The sequence below is a fragment of the Physeter macrocephalus genome, chromosome 9 (assembly GCF_002837175.3).
Source record: "Physeter macrocephalus isolate SW-GA chromosome 9, ASM283717v5, whole genome shotgun sequence".
NCBI classification, from domain to species: Eukaryota; Metazoa; Chordata; class Mammalia; order Artiodactyla; family Physeteridae; genus Physeter; species Physeter macrocephalus.
The window spans coordinates 59,294,183-59,317,355 of record NC_041222.1 but is presented as its reverse complement, the minus strand read 5'-3'; the positions used below and the strand labels follow the sequence as shown (position 1 = coordinate 59,317,355).

The following is a 23,173-nucleotide window of genomic DNA, read 5'->3' as shown; positions in this document are numbered from 1 at the left end:
CTGTGTATAAAATGAATTTAAATATTATATCATGATATAGGCCATTCTTAAATTTCTTTCACCTTTATTTTTAAGATGTTAATACCCTGAAGATTATTCCTGGAAGCAAATGACTAAATGGATTTTTGTAGTGATAATATACTGAGTATATAATTACATATAATTTAAAATACATAGTTATATGTAATTGTATAATGACAATTATAGAATTGCATAATTTGAAAATGCAAGTTTTCAAAAGATCAAATAGAATCATCCCAGTTGTTAAATCTTTTCTACAAATTAAACCATTTTAAAATTTCTAAGTCTCAGAAGTGGATGATAATTGCTAAAAAAAAAAAGCAGATTTCAACAAAAAGTGATTGATAGTTACTACTACTATAAGATTACAATATCATCTTAAGAGTTTTATTGTATAAATAACATAGTCTATTAATTCAGAAAACACAGACTAAAGTACTATAGTAATGTGACTACAGTAATAGTTTGACATAATGACCCTGATATTCTTTATGAACATTATTGCAAAAAAATTTTTAAATATTTGTAAAGATCTACTACCTGGAACAAATATTATAAATTTAGTATTTTCTGTTGTAACACCAACCTGTTCCAATTCTTGTATTTTAGCATCCTTGACTTGCAGAATTTCTAAAACTTTTCTATCTTTTGCTTCGGATTTCTGTTTTTCTCTAGAAACAAAAATATATATATATTGAAAGTTTATTAGTCATAATTGATAGCCAATTCTTTAAATTTTCACATCCTGATAATGAGTTTCACATTAAAATATAGAAAATTAAATTATCAGGAGTTGACAGCTCTTTCAGAATTAATCAGAAACCATATGGCAAGTGACAACAACTTACAACTGCTGACAACTAAGACAACTTCATACTAAAAAAAAGTTTAGTTTCTATATTTAGATGCATTACAAAACATATTAAAACACATTTAATCTTGATTACAACAGCCACTATATCATAAATTTAAAATAATCACTGAATATGTTAATATGCTCTTCTTAATGTATACACTTTATATATGCAATTATGTTAAGAATAAAATAGTTATCATTTTTTAAGTAAAAGCCTCAAAAGAGAGAAAACTAAAGACTTACTAATAACCAACATTAAATAAATGGGGGGGACTTCCCTGGCGGTCCAGTGGTTAAGACTCTGCACTTCCAATGCAGTGCGCACAGGTTCAATCCCTGGTCGGGTAACTAACATCCCACATGCCATGGGGTGTGGCCAACAAATAAATAAATAAATGGGGGAGAACTGTTTTGGGTGCTCAGTTATATATTTTTTTAACTTTAAAAATACGTAAAATAAATAGAAATCTGTACCTAAATCACACATGAATCACAAAGTATACAGGTAGGAAGAAAGAAAGAACCCTTACTTAAGAAAGAGTGAGATGAAGCAAAGGAGTTTAGAAGGCACAGGGGATATTAGAATTAAGAGACACCAATCATAAAAGCATAACACCGCTGGTGACCAAGATGGCAGAGTAGGAAGACCCTGAACTCACCTCCATCCCTGGACAACATGAAAATTACAACTACTTATGAAGCAACTATTTATGAGAGTAAACTGAAGACTAGCAGAAAAGATACTCCACAAATAAAGACATGAAGAAACCACAATAAGATGGTTAGGAAGGGTGGAGACACAATATAGTCAGGATCCACACTCCAGGATTGGTGGCCCCCAATTGGAAGGATAATCACAATTTTAGAGGTCTTCTCCAAAGAGCAAGGGATCTGAGTGCCATGTCAAGCTCTCCAGCCCAGATATCCTACACCAAGAAGATAAGACCACAGAACATCTGGCTTTGAAAACCAGTAGGGCTCATGTTCAGGAGAGCTGGAAGTTACAGGCAACAGAGATTCCACTTTTAAAAAGCATGAACAAAATCTCACATAGTCCAAGTTCCAGTGCAGAGGCAGCAGTATGAAAAGAGTCTGGATCAGATCCAGTTGCTGGTCTTGGAGAGCCTCCTGGAGAGGTAGAGGCAACTGGGACCCCCTGGGGGACAGAGATGCTGGTGGCAGCCATTTTGGGGGACTTGTTCTACTGCAATAACACCAGCACTGGCAAGTACCATTTTGGAATCCTCCCTCTACTCTACTAGCACCAGGGGACTTGGCACCTACCTGTGGGCTAGCACCAGCTGTAAATCACCCCAGGCTGCACAGACAGCTACGCAAGGACCCAGCCCAAGGCTCTCCTGGGCATACAGCCAATGACACAGAAAACCTACCTTTTTCTCCAGCAGGCCTACAGCCACTGCATGAGGCACAGCCTCACAGCCAGTTGGGCCAGGGGCCAGCTCTGCCTAACAACATATCCACAGTAGTTGGCCCCCCACAACAGAAGGGTACATGCTGCCAACATAAGGAGAACCCCTAAAGCACATAGCTCTGGTGATGAGAGGGGAGTGTGCTACTGGACCCCATGGAGTGTCTCCTACATAAGGCTACTTCTCCAAATTGGGAAATTGTAACTGACTGACCTAACATACAGAAACAAACATAGAGAATAGGGCAAAATGAGGAGACAGAGAAATATGTTCCAAACAAATAAATAACAAAAAACCTCAGAAAAAAAAAGAACTAAACAAAGTGGAGATAAACAATCTACCTGAAAAAGAGTTCAGTAATGATCAAAAAGAGGTTCAATTAACTGGGGAGAAAACTGGATGAACAGTGGAAATTCCAAAAGGAGTTTAAAAATATAAAGAAAAACCAAACAAGAGCTGAAAAATACAATAACTGAAATAAAAGATACAGTAGAAGAAATCAACAGTAGATTAGATGATACAGAGTAAAGGATCAGCACCTGGAAGACAGAGTAGTAGAACTCTCCCAAACAGAAAAGAAAAAAAGAATTTTTAAAAAGGAAAATAGTTTAAGAGACCTTTAGAACATCAAGCATACTGACGTTTGCATACAGGGGTGGCAGAGGGGAAGAGAGAGATAAAGTAGCAGGGAAATTATTTGAAGAAATAATACCAGAAAAATTCCTTAACCTGGGGAATGAAACAGATATCTAAGGCCAGGAATCACAGAGACTCCCCAAAAAGATGAACCCAAAGAGGTCCACACCAAGACACATCATAATTAAAATGGCAAAAATTAAAATACAAGACTCCTACAAGCAGCAAGAGAAAAGCAACCTGTTAAGTACATGGGAACAAACATAGGCTATCAGCTGACTTTTCAGCAGAAACTGCAGGCCAGAAGAGAGTTACACGATATATTCGAAGTAATGAAAGGAAAGTCTACAACCAAGAATACTCTACCTGGCAAGGCTATCATTCAGATTTGAAGGAAAGATAGAGTTTTACAGACAAGGAAAAGGTAAAAGAGTTCAGCACCACTAAAATGGCTTTTCAAGAAAAGTTAAAGGAACTTCCATAAGCAGAAAAAAAGGCCACAACTAGAAATATGAAATTTATGAACGAAAAATCTCACTGGTGAAGATAAACATAGAGTAAAGGTAGTACATCAGTCACTGATAAAGCTAGTAGGAAGGTTAAAAGACATAAATAGTAAAATCATCTATATCCATACTAAGTAATTATTATAATATGTAAAGGATACAAAATACAAAAAGAAGTAAAACATGACATCAAAAACATTAAATGTGGGGCTGGGCGGAGTAAAAATGTAGAGTTGTTAGACTGTATTGAACTTAAAGAGATCATCAACTTAAATTAATCACATATATATGGGTTGTTATATATGAACCTCATGGTAAACACAAATCAAAAACATATATAAGATATACAAACAAAAAAAGAGAAAGGAACCCAAACATAACATTAAAGATAGTCATCAAATCATAAGGGAAGAGAATAAACAAAAGAACAAGAAGAGAATGAACAAAAAAGACCTACAAAAACAATCCCCAAACAATTAACAAAATGGCAATAAATACATCGCTATTAAATAATTACTTTAAATGTAAATGGACTAAATGCTCCAATCAAAAGACAAAGAATGGCTGAATGGACACAAAATAAGTTCTATATCTATGCTGCCGACAAGACTCATTTCAGATGTAGATACAGACTAAAAGTGAGGGGATGGAGAAAGGAATTCTATTCAGATGAAAACAAAAACAAAGCTGGGGTAGCAATACTTATATCAGACAAAATAGACTTTAAAGACTAACAAGAGACAAGGAAGGACATTACATAATGATCAAGGGATCAACCCAACAAGAAGATATAATAATTGTAAATATACATGCACTAAGCATAACAGCACCTAAATACATAAAGAAAATATTAAGAAACATAAAGGGAGAAACTGACAGTAACACAATAACAGTAGGGGATTTTAACACAGCACTAATATCAATGGACAGATCATACAGACAGAAATCAATAAAGAAACACTGGCCTTAAATGTAATTAATATATACAGAACATTCCATCCAAAACTGACTCATTAAGAAAAAAAGAGAAACGGCCCAAATAAATAAAATGAGAAATGGGAAAGGAGAAGTTAAGACCAACACCATAAAAATACAAAGGATCGTAAAGGTTACTGTGGACAATTATATGCCAATAAATTGGACAACCTAAAAGAAGTAGACAAATTCCCAGAAATATACAGACTCCTAAGACTGAATCAGGAAGAAACAGAAAACATAAACAGACCAATTAACAGTAATGGAATTCAATCAGTAATCAAAAAACTCCCCATAAACAAAAGTCCAGGCCCAGGCAGCTTTACAGGTGGATTCTACCGAATATTTAAAGCAGAGTTAACACATAGGCTTCTCAAACTATTCCAAAAAACTGCAGAGGGAGGAATTCTTCCAAACTCATTCCACAAGGCCCGGATCACCCTGATACCAAAACCAGACAAAGACAAAAAAAGAAAATTAGAGGATTTTTTGTTGAAAATCCTCAACAAAATATTAGCAAACCAAATTCAACAATACATTAAAAGGATCATACACCATGATCAAGTGGGATTTATCCCAGGGATGCAAGGATGGTTCATTACCCACAAATCAATGTGATACACCACCTTAACAAAATGAAGAATAAAAATCATATTATCATCTCAGTAGATGCAGAAAAAGCTTTTGACAAAATTCAACACCTATTTACAATAAAAACTCTCCAGAATGTGGAAATAGAGGGAACTTACCTCAACATAGTAAAGGCCATATATGACAAACCCACAGCCAACATAATACTCAAAGGTAAAGAGCTGAAAGCATTTCCTCTAAGATCAGGAACAAGACAAGGATGCCTACTCTCAGCACTTTATTCAAAATAGTATTAGAAGTCCTAGCCACAGCAATCAGACTAGAAAAATAAATAAATAAAACAAATCCAAATTGGAAAGGAAAAAGTAAAACTGCCACTGTCTGCAGATGACATGATACTCTAGAAAATCCTAAAGAAGCTACAAAAAAAACCTATTAGAACTAATAAATGAATTCAGTAAAGTTACAGGATACAAAATCAACATACAGAAATCAGTTATATTTCTATACACTAACAAGTAACTATCAGAAAGGGAAATTAAGGAAAAATCCCATTTGCAATTGCATCAAAAAGAATAAAATACCTAGGAATAAATCTAACCAAAGAGGTAGAAGACTCATACTATGAAAACTATAAGACACTGATGAAAGAAATTTATGACCCAAATAGATGAAAAGATATACCATGTTCTTGGATTGGAAGAATCAATGTTGTTAAAATGACCATACTACCCAAGGCAATCTACAATGTAATACCTATCAAACTACCAATGGCACTTTTCACAAAACTAGAACAAATAATTCTACAATTTGTATGGAAACACAAAACAACCCTGAATAGCCATAGCAATCTAGAGAAAGAAGAACAAAGCTGAAGGTATCACACTCTCTGATTTCAAACCATAATACAAAGCTACAGTAATCAAAACAGTATGGTACTGGCACAAAAACAGACACATAGACCAATGGAACAGAATAGAGCCCAAAAATAAACCCACGCTTATATGGTCAATTAATCTATAACAAAGGAGGAAAGAATATGCAATGGGGAAAAGTCAACCTCTTCAATAAATGGTATTGGAAAAACTGGACTGCTACATGCAAAAAAAAAAGAAAATTCTAACTGGACCACTTTATCACACCATAAAAAAAAATCTTAAAATGATTAAAGACTTAAATAAAAGACCTGAAACCGCAAAACTGCTAGAAGAAAACCTAGGCACTATGTTCTCTGACATCAGTCACAGCATATTTTTTTGGATCTGCCTCCTCAGGCAAGGCAAACAAAAGCAAAATTAAAAAATGGGACTACATCAAACTCAAACACTTTTGCACAATGAAGGAAACAATCAACAAAACAAAAAGGAAGCATATTAAATAGAAGAAGATATTTACAAACAGTATATCTGATGATAAGGGGTTAATATCCAAAATATACAAAAAATTCATACAACTCAACAGCAAAAAAAAAAGAGATAAAAATAGGCAGATGGGGCTTCCCTGGTGGCGCAGTGGTTGCGCGTCCGCCTGCCGATGCAGGGGATACGGGTTCGCGCCCCGGTCTGGGAGGATCCCACATGCCGTGGAGTGGCTGGGCCCGTGAGCCATGGCCACTGAGCCTGCGCGTCCAGAGCCTGTGCTCCGCAACGGGAGAGGCCACAGCAGAGGGAGGCCCGCATACCACAAAAAAAAAAAAAAAAAAAAAAAAAAAAAAAAATAGGCAGATGACCTGAATAGACATTTTTCAAAAGAAGACATACAGATGGCTAACAGACACATGAAAAGATGCTCATCATCGCTAATCATAAGGGAAATGCAAAATTAAAACCACAATGACGTACCACCTCACACCTGTCAGAATAGCAATCATCAAAAAGACAACAAATAGGGGCTTCCCTGGTGGCACAGTGGTTAAGAATCCACCTGCCAATGCAGGGGACACGGGTTCGAGTCCTGGTCCGGGAAGATCCCACATGCCGCAGAGCAACTAAGCTCGTGCACCACAACTACTGAGCCTGCACTCTAGAGCCCGCAAGCCACAACCACTGAGGCCGTGTGCCACAACCACTGAGCCTGCATGCCACAACTACCGAAGCGCATGTGCCTAGAGCCCGTACTCCGCAACACGAGAAGCCACTGCAACGAGAAGCCAGTGCACCACAATGAAGAGTAGCCCCAGCTCGCCACAACTAGAGAAAACCCTCAACAACAAAGACCCAACGCAGCCAAAAATAAAATAAATTTTTTAAAAATAGAACTTCTTTAAAAAAAAAAAAAACCTTGAAAATAAAAATTATGATCAACGAATCAAAAAACAATTAAATGGGCTAAGCTCAAAATAGACGCAAAAAGAGAATTAGTGAAAAGGAGGATATTAATGAGGGATTTATCCAGAATACTGCATAGAAAAACAATGAGATGAAAAATATGAAACCTCAGTTAAGACATGTAGGTTTTAACTGGGATACTCCAACATATGCCTAAAGAGTTTAGAAGTAGATAATAGTGGGATGAAAGATAAAGCAATATTTTTAGGAGATAAATGCTGAGAATGTTACAGAAATAGAGTTCTCAGACTAAAAGAGTACCTAACAAAATAAATACCACCCCTCAAATCCATATCTACATTCCTTCAGAATTTACTGAGCACTCAGTATATGACAGGCACTCTCTTAGGGACCAGGGATACTGCAGTGAACAAAATAAACCAAGTGGTTGCCTTCATGGAATTAACATTCTAGTTTATGGATATTGAAAATAAATGATACAGAAGTGAATACATAATATGTTAATTGGCTATAAGTATAATAAGGACAGTGAACTAGGGTTAACAGAGAAAGAGATGCCTAGCTTTAGAGAACTGGGGAGTAAAAGGAAGGTTGCATGTTGCTACTGAATAATTAACAAATAACTGTCCTTAAAGGTGGTATTTGGGTAGAGACTTAAAGGAAGGAAGTGAGAGACATAGAGCTCTCACGGAAGAGTTTTCCAAGCCACGGGACCGGTAACAAGTGCAAAGCACTGAGGCAAGAGCATAACTCAAAGAACAGCAAACTTAAACTGACTCTAGTCCCTCATGCAAGCGCATGCCCTAGAGATAGCAGCTTGCAGAGTCACAAGTAAATTTAAGTCCCTGATACGACTTCCCCAATAGCCCTTGATCAGTAGTCTCCCCTGCCTTCCAATGCTTTCCCTTATGTGCCCCTTAGATAAGACACCCTGTGGGGCTTACCTGAAAGTACTCCACCCATAAACCTTAATAAAGGCATGTGCCCCAGGTCTGTCCTTCTCTGTCTGCACTGTGCCTTGATCTCCCCGTGTTGTCCCTTGAAGCATGCCAAGTACTTCCTCCAGGACCTTTGAGTAATAAATTTTTCTATTTCAATTTCTCTTCTGGTCTGTTGTTGAACCATGGCTCACCATCCACAACCCTGTGCTCTACTTAACAAGTATTAATTTAACAAATTTATAACAGCTACCAGCTGAGAGTGAGAATGAGAAACAAAGTGTTAGAAGTTGGGAATTCCCTGGTGGTCCGATGGTTAGGACTCAGCACTCTTACTGCTGAGGCCGTGAGTTCAATCCCTAGTTGGGGAACTAAAATCCCATAAGCCATATGGCGTGGCCAAAAAAAATTTTTTTTAAAGATTAAAAAAGAAGTTGACAAGTGAGTGGGATAGTAAGTGAGCCAGAAAACCAAAAAAAAAAAAAAAACAGGACGACTACCAGGCAGTATTAAAGCACTGAGGTTAATGGTCATAAATTTACATAAGACCAGTCATCATGGTTCAAAGTTTTTCTCTAGCCATGGTCAGCCCTCTGGATGTAGGCACACAGTAGATGGAGAGTTGGAATAAACAACGTTTGAAATTTCACAAACATGTTATGACTACTATTTTTACTGTTTGCACTTTATCCTGCTTTATTATTTTATTTCCTCTTTACCAAGCATTATCAGCACATTTAATGCATGATCACAATCCACTGTCTTCAACCAGGCTTTCTTTTTATTTGTGTTTCTTTTATTAACAGTGAAACTAAACATACTTTCAGAAATTGTAATGCCTTTTCCCCCCTAATTTGCCATTGTCTGTCAATGTATCTACTATTTTATATCTTACTATTTTTACTGATCTATAAAACTATTTTATATATTAAAAAATACATATTTTTTATCACTTATCACTAACATACAATTTCAAAATATCACTTGAAGTTTTAATTTACCATTATAAAATCATAACTATTGAAAAAGAATACTACATCCATTTAAGGTACAGTTGACTCATGAACAAGGCAAGTTTGAACTGCATATCCACTTATATGCGGATGTTTGTCAATAGTAACCACTACAGTACTATAGGGTCCATGGTTGGTTGAATCTGTGGATGCAGAGATACCAAGAATATGGAGGCCAACTATAAATTATACAGGGATTAACCCCTGGTTGCTCAAGGGTCAGCTGTATATGGATCAGGAGAAAAATAACTTCAAATCCCAAAGGGCAGGGCATGATTGGGTTTAGCCAAGGACAAAGACCCAGGTTGAGACAGCCAAGATATTAATTCCAGTCAGAAACTTCCTCTGTAAATTCCTTCCTGAATATACATGAATCTATTTTTAACTTCCCAGGAATTAGTTTAATTTACAAGGATAAAGTCTTTCTAATCCACTCTTTCATAACAAGCCTAAAAAATACCAACTCTTGTCAAAGTAAATTCTGGTGGTCCTTTTAAATGAGATAAAAAATTAGACTATAGGCCACAAACCCCAAACAAAAGCATTATTACAGCTTACAAATTAGCTTGGTACCAGAGCAATTACCTCCTATGACGCAAGTATGTACACAGCTCACACTCTAACCCAGTGCTACTCAGTGTGGGTCACGAAAGAAATAGCATCAGCATCACCTAGGAACTTGTTAGAAATGCACCATCTTCCTCCCACCCTGAAGGTAGAAACTCCGAGGGTACAGCCCAGCAATCTGTGCTTAACAATTAGGTGCTATAGACTGAAAGTTTCATACCCATATGTTGAAGCCTTAATCCCCAATGTGAGGGTATTTGGAGGTAGGGCCTTTGGAAGGTCATGAGGGTAAGGCCCTCACGAACAGGATTAGTGACAGAGAGATTAGAGAGAAAGATGATCTCTCTCTTCATCATGTGAGGATACTTCAAGAGGGAGCTGTCTACAAGAGAGCTCTCACAAGGAATGGAGTTGGCAGGCAACTGGATATAGGACTTCCTAGCCTCCAGAACTATGAGAAATAAATGTTTGTTGTTTAAGCCACCCAGTCTATGGTATTCTGTTATAGCAGCCCGAACTGACTTAGACACAAAGCCTCAAAAAATTCTGATACATACTGAAGTCTGAGAGTCACTGAAATAACAATAACTGACACATTTCTCAATAGATTAAGGTGAATAATATAATACTGAAAGTATAGGTCATAAATGAAATATGAATCTTCATATAAAATATAAACTTCAAAAATATACCTCAATGATATATTTTATAACAAAAAATTCCAAAATTCACTACGATGTTATAGTTTTGAAGTTGAAAAAAATATCACAATTCAAAATCTATATAGAGATTTGTTCAGCAGCTCCTCCTGGTGGTATGGGATATCTAATATTTTCTTAACAGGAAAATGCTCCCAAGAGAAAACAATGCTACAATATGAATACACTATGTTTTACTTGGAATAACACAATGAAAAAAATTGCTTTGAGTTTAAAAATCACCAACCTATCTGGTCAATTCAATTAATGTACAGTCTATGTATTTACAAGACACTTAAAAAAGGTTCCTAAAAATAAAGACACTGTCAAGAAGTTGATGATGATCAATGACTGAGACAAACTCCTGTTTAGCTAATTAGAACCACTGATGTGCAATAATGATGTGAGCTAAGAATATCTGCAGACTTCTTTAAGATGAAAAATGAAGTGAAGAGAGGCTGTCAAATTTGTACAAGTTTAAAGCTCCAATGACTTTTCCCAAGAGTACCACCCATTTAAGCATTTAACATTGCTGTACTTAGCCACATGAATTACCATGCTAACTTTCTGCCATTTTTCTAGACTCAAAAATCTGAGAAATTATTCTAAATCATTAACAAACAAAATTTTATTGTGTTATAGACCATGCCATATATTATACAATATGACAGGATCATACTTTCTGGGTTTGAGCCCATTTTTAATGAGATGTCAAAAATGAAATATTAGAGTCTAAAAGAAACATTTAACCATAAATGAGGCAATGATATTGGTCTGAATTAGAAAACAAAGAAAATAAAAAAGCAAAACTCACTGATGATTATTCTTAATTAACAGATAATACTAATGCACAAAATAAACATTGTACTAACATTTTCTTTCATTTAAGAACAGAATCTATTAAAATGTACATTTTAATCTTATTAAGGGCTTTCCATTTAAATGCATTCTCAATTTCTACTATGCATTATGATTCTAAAACAGTAACACAAAAATGGGAAGTTTAGGGAAATGAGAATTATACCATTACAAATTATTTATTATTTTATCCACAAACTGTTTTATAACTATTTTCCTATTTTGAGTATGTATAATAAATTACTAGAATGGTATCTATGAATAATGTAATAAGAAAACTCAAAAAGAGAAAAACCTGAAAACTTAACACAAATATTTTGCAAACATTTATTCCACAGTAAAAACAGCTATACAAAACCTCTTAATATTCTGAATGAAAACACATTACTAAGTCAACAGATCCTAATACACATAAAACCTCTGGTATAAAATATTTTAAAGGTTCAACTATACTTGAAACATCTATTTTGTCTTAAGATCACAACTTAATTTTTATTACATAATCCAGAATGTCTAACTACTATATTTTGTTTTTCAATATAAAATATATATTTAAACTACAGGTGAAAGCCAAAACCTGTGCTAGAAGAGTCAGCCTGAGACATGAAAAATTATTCTTTTTTTCCCTGTTCAATCAGGTAGCTCCAAACTAGAACAAAGAACAGAATTAGGCTACAACATCTGAATCTGAATTTGTAAAATTATGGAATACTGATGAACTCTTTAAACAAAGAATTGATAACTTAATAGAACATAACAGCTTAGATTTGATACATGACTAAATAATATACCATTGTTTCAGATATCCTTATTCATTTAACATCATTTCTAAGTACACAAAGTTGAAACTCAAAATCTTTTCTATTTTATAGTTAGAAATTAAATGACTCTATTTAGTTCCTGATTTTCCTGTTCCTTTTTTTAAACCGCATGTCCAGTTACTTCTGCATATACTCAACATTTATTATCTAAAAAATCCATAAAAGAATTGGAAAAGATTGTGTATTATGTCTTTAATAATTGTGTAAATATTTTTTACCCAGAATTGAGAAGTCTCTTACAGTGTTCAAAAATATCAGCACTTCAGAACAGACTGTTTTAACATCTGCACATCACCAGGGTTGCCCCCAAGGATTTTTAAATGATGCCTGCCTGTGCTGAATAAAGTGCTAACTTGCACCTTGCATTTCAAACTGTGTCCTGAGCAGCCATCCAGTTGGTACAACACCAGCTGAATTCCCACAGGCCACTGTTCACTCAGGCTTGACTGCAATTATCATGTCAATATTTTGTGCTCTGATATGCAGATATGCACACATGCAAGTTGCATAATACCTCCTTCTCCATGGAATGTTGACTTATGTTCAATGTTCTGGGAATTTTTAATGAAAGCAGATATAAACTTTCATCAAATGAAGACAATCACAATTATTTTCTCTTAAAATCAAAAATTATATTTCTGTGTCACCTTCTGCCATACATACAAAGGCTAATTTTTTAAAGTAATTATGCTTTACTACAATTTCACAATTCTTTAATTTAAAGGTCTTCGTAAAAGTTAAAAGACTATTTGTCAAGCTTCCTGCATGTATAGTAAGAGTTCAAATGTGTTTCTTCGTACTTTATTGCATGTTCTTTCACCTTAAACAGTAGAGTGGCTCCAATTAAACACCTTTCTGTTAGTCCCTTTGACCATCTTGCCAGCCACCCACATCGCTGCCTAGGCATTCATGGCTGTTGCAACAGGAAAAGTGCTCAGCAAAAATATATTTATGCCCTGTGTGGAGCTGCCTAGCAGCACTGCTGCCAGATGGAAGAACTCTGGCAGTTATACTTCTGTGGTCTCCAACCAGCCATGCTACCACCATGCTCCAAAATGCAACCCTTTTGCAGGCTGTGTTCGCTTAATACACATGGGACAATGTAGAACTATACAGCAGCTGTGCAACCCATGTGTTTAGGAGTGGAATGGAACAGGAGGGAGGTTTTCCCAGTCATGAGAGTATATAATATAACCTTATAACAACAGCCTGCTTATTAAGCACCTAAACTTTAACTATAAACATAAATATGAGATAATCTCTCATCCTCTGTGAGGTTAAATCCTTAAACAATAGTATTTCAAGGATATAACATGCATACCTAAATAAACATGCAATAAATACTAAAAATCATCTTACTTTTTAAATTCCTTTTTACGGTTACCATTTTTCAGGACTGAGTTTTCATTTCAAGAAAGAAAGAGAGAGAGAGAAAGAATCCTTGAAAATAGAAGAGCAAAAGAAAACAAGTATTGAGAAGCCTATCACATTATAAGTATAGAATGTTAAAAGGAAAGCAAAACGTGTCTTCAAGATTTATACAAAGATAAGGTGTTTGGATGTAAAAACAACTAGGAAAATAAAGTAATTTCTGTATAGGTTTGATGTGAAAATATAAATGAAAAAGTAAAAAGTATTAATTTTGGTAAAATCTAAACATCTTCAATTTGAGATTTAGATATATTTTTGAATTTGAGTATTCAAATCAAGTACAATATACACGATTTTAAGAATTAAAAGATTTAATATTAAAGAATTATTAAACATCAAAAAGGAGTTACTTTTGGAAGCCTATTATTTACAAGATGCTAACTGGCTTTTCTCAAGACTCTCCAAAAACAAACATAAAACGTATTTAAACTATAACATGAGATGATGATGATGATGATTATAATTACTATACATTGATTAACTCGAAACAACTCATTATTCTCATTTCACAAAAAGAAAACTAAAGCATATAAAAGTAATTATTTTGCCTTAATTCATACAACAAGCAACTGGTGGAGCCAAGGTTCCAAACCAAATGGCCCTGTCTACATAGCTGTGTTCTTAACCAAGAATCATGAAAAATAATTTCTTTACAGATATGACTTCAATATTAAACAAGTTTCAATGAAAGATGTGTAAATTTTTCTAACAGTCTTTACACCTGTTAAATATTGACTCAGATTTTTTTATGCATAAAGATTAAAATATTCACCTTCTAGTTTAGAGTGTCTTCTGGAATGTCAGAATTGCCTATGAAGCTGTTTTAAAATGCAGATACCCCAATCTCATCAAAAAACTTGATAAATCACAATCTCACAGAGGTCATGAGTAAATTACAGCTCAAAAACCTCTTAAAACAAATGAATCTACAACTCAGTAAAGATAATATTGATATAAATGTCTTTTCTCTATTATAACTCCTCAATGATTAATATTAAATATGACATTCCTTACACATCCCTGATCAAAGTTTTGACCACTTGAGAGAACTTTTTAAGTATCGATGTCAATTTTGAGTACCTACTACAAGACAAGATTTTAACTAGATGCTTCTCCAATCCCTCAACAAACTTTTTTAAATCCTTTTAACAGATGTGGAAACTGAGGCCTAAAGAATTTAAGTAAGGAAGGCATGGAAATATTTGCAATTTAAACTCTAATCTGTATGACTTCTAAGTCTGTGCTCTCAACCATATGTTAGGGACTGGAAGTTTGTGTGCCCCCAAACTTCATATGTTGAAATGTAATCCCCAATATGATGGTATCTGGAGGTGTGGAACTGGGAAGTAATTATGAGAGTAGAGTCCTCATGAATGGGATTGGTGCCCTCACAGGGCAGTGAAGAGACCAGAGCTCTCCTTGCCACATGAGGATATAAGAAGTTGGCACCCTGCAACCCAGAAAAGGACTCTCACCAGAACTTGACCATGCTGGTGCCCTGACCTTGTGCTTCCAGTCTTCAGAAAGTGAGAAATAAATATATGTTGTGTAAGCCACCCAGTTTATGGTATTTTATTAAAACAGCCTGAGCTGAGAGACCATCTTTACCGACTGTCGATTTGAAAATTCCTGACGTTAAAATTTAATCTTAAACAGATTTCCAGAAGTTCTGATTTTATATAAATCTTTAATAGATTCATGGGTGAATCTATTCATGGGTGAATCACTCACAATTCATGGGTGAAAAACAAATCTTTAATCACAGAAAAAGTAATCTTTTAATTTAACAAGCATGACAAATAAAACAAACAAGATGTTGAGACAGAATAAATGCAGGAAAGAGAGCTTGTTTAGTTAATAAAGGAGGTCAGGGAAGATATCTCTAAAATAATTATTACATGTTTTACCACAACCAGATTCCTGAGAAACACTGTTTTTCCTTCCCCTGACCCTCTCTCCCCTCACATAATAAGCAGAATGCTGAGCGCATATTAGGCATTCAGGTAATAATTCTGAATTAAATAAAAGTATTTATAAGTACCATTAGGTACACAAACTACACCACAATCTATATAAATCTAGAACTTAAAAACTCATAAAAAATACAGAAATTTCAAGAAGACTAAAGACAATAAAAACATATAAATTGAATGCTTTGGTATTTTGTGCTGAGATGAAAGTCTATTTTAAAAGGAAGAAACAATAGTCTTCATTAAGAAGCAAAGGATACAAGGAAAATGTCATATTGCTGGCCCAATAAACCAAGTATCTTTCATTTCTAGCAATACTATAGTTCAAAATTATGATTAGGCATGGTTATACTCTCCCTCCAAATCGTTAGTATGACCTCTGCAACAGATCTACCTTCTAGTGGTTACTCGTTAAAATCCAATTCCTTGAATTCAACATGAAACACATTCAAATTTTAATCCTGAATTTAAGATTCCTAATATAATCTTAAATGAAATAAAATACGACTAAGTAATATATTTATTTTATTTCTTAAAGTTTAAAGGCATTGTGGTTGGCTCCTTTTCCCTGAACTAATCTACTTATAAAATACTTTAAAGTCTAGGATCTTAAAATAAATTTAGATCACATTCACTTGTTTTGTTTTTTCCTAAGCAACATTTTCTTTGTTAACACTCAGGTGAAAGCTAATTCTCTCTTTGGGGAGTGGTTAAAAATGGAAATTGTGGAACCATACTGCCTGATTTCAAACTTTGATTCCACCATTCATTACCTCTATAAGCTTGGGCAAATTACTTAACCTCTCTGTGGTTCATTTCCTTGATCTATATAATGAGAATAATAATAGAGTCTATCTCATAGGACTATTGTAGGAATTTAGTCAATACATGGAAAGCACTAATAACTGTGTGTGGCCCACTCGATAAACATACACTATTATCATTATGGTTGTTCTATGATGTATTAAACTACAAATACATGTAACTGAAAATATATACTTATCATAATAGTACACAAAAATAATACTTCCCACATAGTTCAAAATATACCTCCTTATAAATACATCATTTTAAAAAATCATTTGAATCATAGTACAGTTCAGTTCAGTGGGAAGTTATCTTTAAGGATTAACCAGGAATATCCTTTGTCTATTACAAGACAATAATTGACACTATGAAAACCATTAACAGCATCAATAGTTTTAATTATTTTCTCTTAAACCTCCCTGTAATAAAATTCATATCTTTCTTTTCTATTTATTCACACTAGCTTGTACAGTAATAATGTACCTCATTTTAATCCCATTTATTCTGTATTAATATTTTATTTACTCACTATTTCTCTTTGTATTCCAGGTTTTTGTAAACAAAACCAACGTATTCAATCATTTTTCTATGAAGTCTCTGCTGTAAATACTTTTCCACCAAGGAAAAATGCCAAAAACACTATTCCTTTATTTCACCATTATTAAATCAGTTTCTTAAGAAACTTTGCTAATCACAAAAGATCAAAAGGGATTCTATATTTTGAAATAGAAAAATTAGTTAGGAACTAATCATGCTGGAATTCCATACAAAACAGAAATAAACATTAGACAAGGGACTCCCCTGGTAGCACAGTGGTTAACAATCTGCCTGCCAATTCAGGGGACGTGGGTTTGATCCCTGGTCCGGGAAGAATCCACATGCCACAGAGCAACTAAGCCTGTGTGCCACAACTACTGAGCCTGCACTCTAGACCCCACGAGTCAGAACTACTGAAGCCCGCACGCTTAGAGCCTGTGCTCCGCAACAAGAGAAGCCACCACAATGAGAAGACTGCGCACTACAACGAAGAGTAGCCCCCGCTCACTGCAAGTAGAGAAATCCCATGCACAGCAACGAAGACCCAACACAGCCAAAATTAAATAAATAAATTTTTAAAAATTGTTTTTTAATTAGAAGAGAATGATTTAATTCTAGCTCACAGAATGTGTGCCAAGGCTCCCAGGGGTGCTGTAGCAAACAAACAGGGGCTCTTTTGGATATTCTGAACAGGGGAAACACAGCAGTACTTAACATCTGTTGGACACTGGACCAACTACTAGCTAAAGTAAGTTCTGAGTTTCAATATCATATTGCACTACATTCCTTTCATGGCATCATGTCCTTATGAAGTTGGGTTTTTGACAACTGCTGTGATAAAAATCAAGGTACGAGCAAAAAGCATAGTGAAACAAGAAATGAGGGTGGTAGTGTCCAATCTGAACCCGAGGTTTGAGAAATTTGTCTAGTACCCAACAGTCTCACACATCCTGTAACAAATAATAATGGCTATTAAAGAATTAAATTTAAACATTATTTTTAATCTATATGTATATTTTTGATGATTATTAAATTGTTAAGACATACACACTTGGTTGATAGAACTCTCAGGTACTTCTCCTTAAATTGAAGTGCCATGAAAATATTACTGAGATAATTAGGGCACTATGAACTGAGACAATTTGGGAATCTATGAGTTAATATCTAAAGAAAAATTTATTATTTAAATGACTAAAGATTATAATCTGTGAGTAGTTATTAATTACAACACTTACAGTAACAGAAATCTTTACTAAAATGTCTCTCAACTTCCGGTAGTAGTTGTTAATTCCTATAATTACAATTCTACTCAGTCTCAGTCAACTTTAATCTCACCTCATCCTATACTATCCTAAGCATTTCAGCAGGCTCTTACATTCCTCTTCAAGTCTAAAACTGAAGGACTGTTAAGAATATAACAACTCAGGTAATAAGAAGTCGTATACCCTCAAGGTTAAATATAGTTGTTTTGGCACAAATTTTTAACCACTAAGAATTTCCAGGTACAGACATCATTATTTACATCAGTCAATCAACTTTATTGTAAGAGGGCTATCTGAAACTCTGAATACAATAAAATTTGTTGAATTTTTTATATCTGGTACTTTAGTGGAAATTTAACTTGCAATGTGAATAAAATTAAGCTAATCAGATTTTTTAAAAACCTCCTTTCTTGGCAAAATTTCAATTGTATATTAAGTTACTATCTGTTCACAATGCATTATGTATTTTAAATTGTCTGAATTTTGGGGGTCATTCCTCACCATATAAAGCTGAGTTAAATTTTGCTTCCAACCATAGAGAGATACAGACACCAAAATTACCCTGCTGCCTTAAAAAACTTAAAAACTGTACAAAACATACAGAATATTTTCAGACACTGGACACAGATAGCAAAGGACAGTGATCCCTTAAGGAAGGAAACTAATGAGGTAAGCTTATGATTGCTGCAGGTCACTATCTAAAAGCAGTTTTCAAGCTACAGTGAAGGAAGGGAAACCCAAACAGAGCTCAGGGTCTCATTAAGTGCAGTAGACAAAGACTGGAGTTCAGGAAAGCCAAGGTACATAGAATTTGAGGCAAAATACTGGAGGATAGAGCTGCACTGAGAGGATGGCAGAGGGCTCTTATTTGAAAACTGATCTGTCCATGACTGAGAGGAAAGTACTCCAAGCAAGGGAGAGAATCACTGGAAAGCAATAAACAATTTCTAGAGGTGACAGAGGACTAAAAATAGTTCATGTTGCCATCAGTTGGAGAGGAAAGACCTTGTATTCTACAGGAGATAAGACAGAGTTCCCACAAGGGCCATGTCTTAATAGTGGAACTAAATTCACCTTACACGGGAAGAAATGCTTCCTTGTATCTATGCTAACAAAGTCTCAAAAAGATCAAACTGAACTACAAGTAACTGAATTCAAGAAAAAGTCCAATATTTTTAAAAGAATAAAACAATCATCAAACACACATAAAATTCACACTATCCAGAATCCAATCAAAAATCACCAGGCATGCAAAGAAGAAATATATGATCCATAATGTAGAGAAATATCAATGACTCATATGATGAAATCAGGAAATTCAAGGACCTTAAATCCTATTATAAATATTAAAAATATACTCAAGATTTTAAAGGAAAACATGACTATAACAAACAGAAGTGGATTATGTTAAAAATGTAAGAACTTCTAGAGGTGAAAAATTTAGTATCTGAAATGAAAAAGACATTAGAAGGGATTAACAGGAGATTAGATAGTGCATAGAAAAATATCATAAAACTTCAAACAATAGGAATAGAGATTATTTAAAATAAAACTGAAGTATTTTCTTACCAATGCCTAAGACCCTTTAGCTGAATTACTCAGTCTTATTTATGAGTACCACAGTATTCTCCAAACAATATTTTTTAAACAATATTGTGTTCATCTGGATAATTAACAATTCTCACCAGTGAAAAAAAGTAATTTAAAAAGAATGCCAAATTAAAAAAAAAATGTGAGGGCTTCCCTGGTGGCGCAGTGGTTGAGAATCCGCCTGCCGATGCAGGGGACACGGGTTCAGGCCCCGGTCTGGGAAGATCCCACATGCCGCGGAGCGGCTGGGCCCGTGAGCCATGGCCGCTGAGCCTGCGCATTCGGAGCCTGTGCTCCACAACGGGAGAGACCACAACAGTGAGAGGCCCGCGTACCGCATTAAAAAAAAAAATGCGAGTTTTTCTAGAAACTATAAATGCATTCAACATAAATATAAAATAATTTTTAAAAATTAATAATCTTTGTTTTAACTTCAACATGAAAAATATGCTCCATAATACATGCCTTCAAATTAGAAATGAATTAATCTTCAGAACTGCTCTTAGAAACACAAATAAGAAATCTATACATGTGATAATTTTCTTCATACCTTTTCCCCCCTGACAACCACTAATGGGACCTTTTTTTTTTTAATTGAAGTATAGATGATTTACAATATTGTGTTAGTTTCAGGTATACAGCAAAGTGATTCAGATTTTTTTCAGATTATATTCCATTATACATTATTACAAGATATTGAATACAATACTCTTTAATATACAGTAAATCCTTCTTGCTTATCTATTGTATGTATAATAGTGTATATCTGTTAAACCCATACTCCTAATTTGTCACTCCCTCCCCCCATCCCCTTTGGTAACCATAAGTTAGTTTTCTATGTCTGTGAGTCTGTTTCTGTTTTGTATATTGATTCATTTGTACTATTTTCAGAATCCACATATAACTGACATCATATAGTATTTATCTTCCTCTGTCTGACTTCACTAAGTATAACGTCCTCTAGGTCCAACCATGGTGCTGCAAATGGCAAAATTTCACTGTTTTTTATATATTTCATTGTATGTACATAACACAACTTTTTTTTTTTTTGCAGTACGTGGGCCTCTCACTGCTGTGGCCTCTCCCGCTGCAGAGCACAGGCTCCGGACGCGCAGGCCCAGCGGCCACGGCTCACGGGCCCAGCCGCTCCGCGGCATGTGGGATCCTCCCAGACCAGGGCACGAACCCGTGTCCCCTGCATCGGCAGGCATACTCTCAACCACTGCGCTACCAGGGAAGCCCCAACACAACTTCTTAAACCAATCGTCCGTTGATGGGCACTTGGGTTGCTTCCATGTCTTGGCTATTGTAAATAGTGCTGCTATGAACATTGGGGGTGCACATACCTTTTCAATCAGAGCTTTCATCTTTTGCAGATATATGCCCAGGAGTAGAATTGCTGGACCGTACGGTATCTCTATTTTCAGTTCATTAAGGAACCTCTGTACTGCTTCCCGTAGTAGCTGTACCAATTTAAATTCCCACCAACAATGTAGGAGGGTTCCCTTTTCTCCACACCCTCTCCAGCTTTAATTATTTGCAGACTTTTGGTAACAGTCATTCTGACTGGTGTGAGGTGATACCTCATTGTGGTTTTGATTTGCATTTCTCTAATAATTAGCAATGTTGATCATCTTTTCATGTGTCTGTTGGCCATCTGTATGTCTTCTTTGGACCAATAACTATTTAGGCCATCTGCCCATTTTTTGATTGCATTGTTTGGTTTTTTTTTTGATATTGAGTTCTATGAGCTGTTTATATAGTTTGGAAATTAACTGCTTGTCAGTTGCATCATTTGCAAGTATTTATTCCCAGTCCATAGGTTGTCTTTTCGTTTTGTTGATGGTTTCCTTTGCTGTGCAAAAGCTTGTAAGTTTGATTAGGTCCCATTTGTTTATTTTTGCTTTTATATCTTTTGCCTTGGGAGACTGATCTAAGAAAATATTGCTATGATTTATGTCAAAGAATGTTTTGCCTATATTCTCTTCTACTAGGAGTTTTATGGTGTCATGTCTTAGATTTAAGTCTTTAAAACATTTTGAGTTTATTTTTGTATATGGTATAAGGGAGTAGTCTAACTACACTGATTTACATGTGGCTGTCCAGTTTTCCCAACAGCACTCACTGAAGAGACTGTCTTTTCTCCACTGTATAGTCTTGCTTCCTTTGTCAAAGATTAATTGACCGTAGCTGTGTGGTTTATTTCTGGGATCTCTATTCTGTTCCATTGATGTATATGTCTCTTTTTGTACCAATGTCATGCTGTTTTGATTACTATAGCTTTGTAGTATTGTCTGAAGTGGGGAAAGGTTATGCCGCTGCATTGTTCTTTTTCCTCATGATTGCCTTGACAATTCTGGGTCTTTTGTGGTTCCATATAAATTTTTGGAATATTTGTTCTAGTTCTGTGAAAAATGTCAAGGGTATTTCAACAGGGATTGCATTAAATCTGCAGACTGTTTTGGGTATTATGGGCACTTTAACAATATTAATTCTCCCAATACAAGATAATGGGATATCTTTCCACTTCTTTGAATCAGCTTCAATATCAATGTATTATAGTTTTCAGAAAATAGGTCTTTCATCTCATTGGTTCAGATTACTCCTATGTATTTTTTTTGACGCGATTTTTTAACAGGATTGTTTACTTTCTCTTTTTGAAATTGCATTGTTAGTGTAAAGAAATACAACATGTTTCTGTGTATTAATCTTGTATTCTGCTACTTTGCTGAATTCATTTATTAGTTCTAATACTTTTTTTGTAGAGAATTTAGGGTCCTCTAAATAGAGTATCATGTCATCTGCAAATATGGAAAATTTTACCTTCTTCCTTTCCAAATTGGATGCCTTTATTTTTCCTGTCTGATTGCTGTGGCTAGGACTTGAAATACTATGTTAAATACAAGTGGTGAGAGCAGGCATTCTTGTCTTGTTCCTGAATTTAGCAGGAAGGCTTTCATCTTTTCACCATTTAGGATTATGTTGGTTGTGGATTTGTCGAAAATGGCTTTATTAGGTTGAGATATGTTCCCTCTATACCCATTTTGGTGACAGTCTTTATCATGAACAGATGTAGAATTTTGTCAAATGCTTTTTCTGCATCTGGTGAGATGAATATGTGGTTTCTGTCTTTCCTTTTGTTAATGCGATGTATCACACTGATTGATTTGCATATGTTGAACATCCTTGCAACCCTGGAATGAATCCAACTTGATCATGGTGTATGATACTTTTTATGTACTGTTGGATTCACCTTGCTTATATTTTGTTGAGGATTTTTGCATCTATATTCATCAAAGTTATTGGCCTGTAATTTTATTTATAGTGGCTTTGTCTGGTTTTGGTATCAGGGTGATGGTGGCTTCATAGAACGAATTT

The 23,173-nt window shown here is 35.0% G+C and overlaps 1 protein-coding gene across 1 annotated transcript in view; it reads right to left on the bottom strand.

The window, feature by feature from the left end:
• The window catches only part of CNTLN (centlein), a 375,432-nt gene that overhangs the window by 290,625 nt on the left and 61,634 nt on the right, over positions 1–23,173 (bottom strand). Inside the window, exon 3 of the mRNA XM_024126731.3 lies at positions 608–692. Within this exon, the coding sequence (XP_023982499.1) occupies positions 608–692 (85 nt within the window). The remainder of the gene's footprint in view (positions 1–607; positions 693–23,173) is intronic.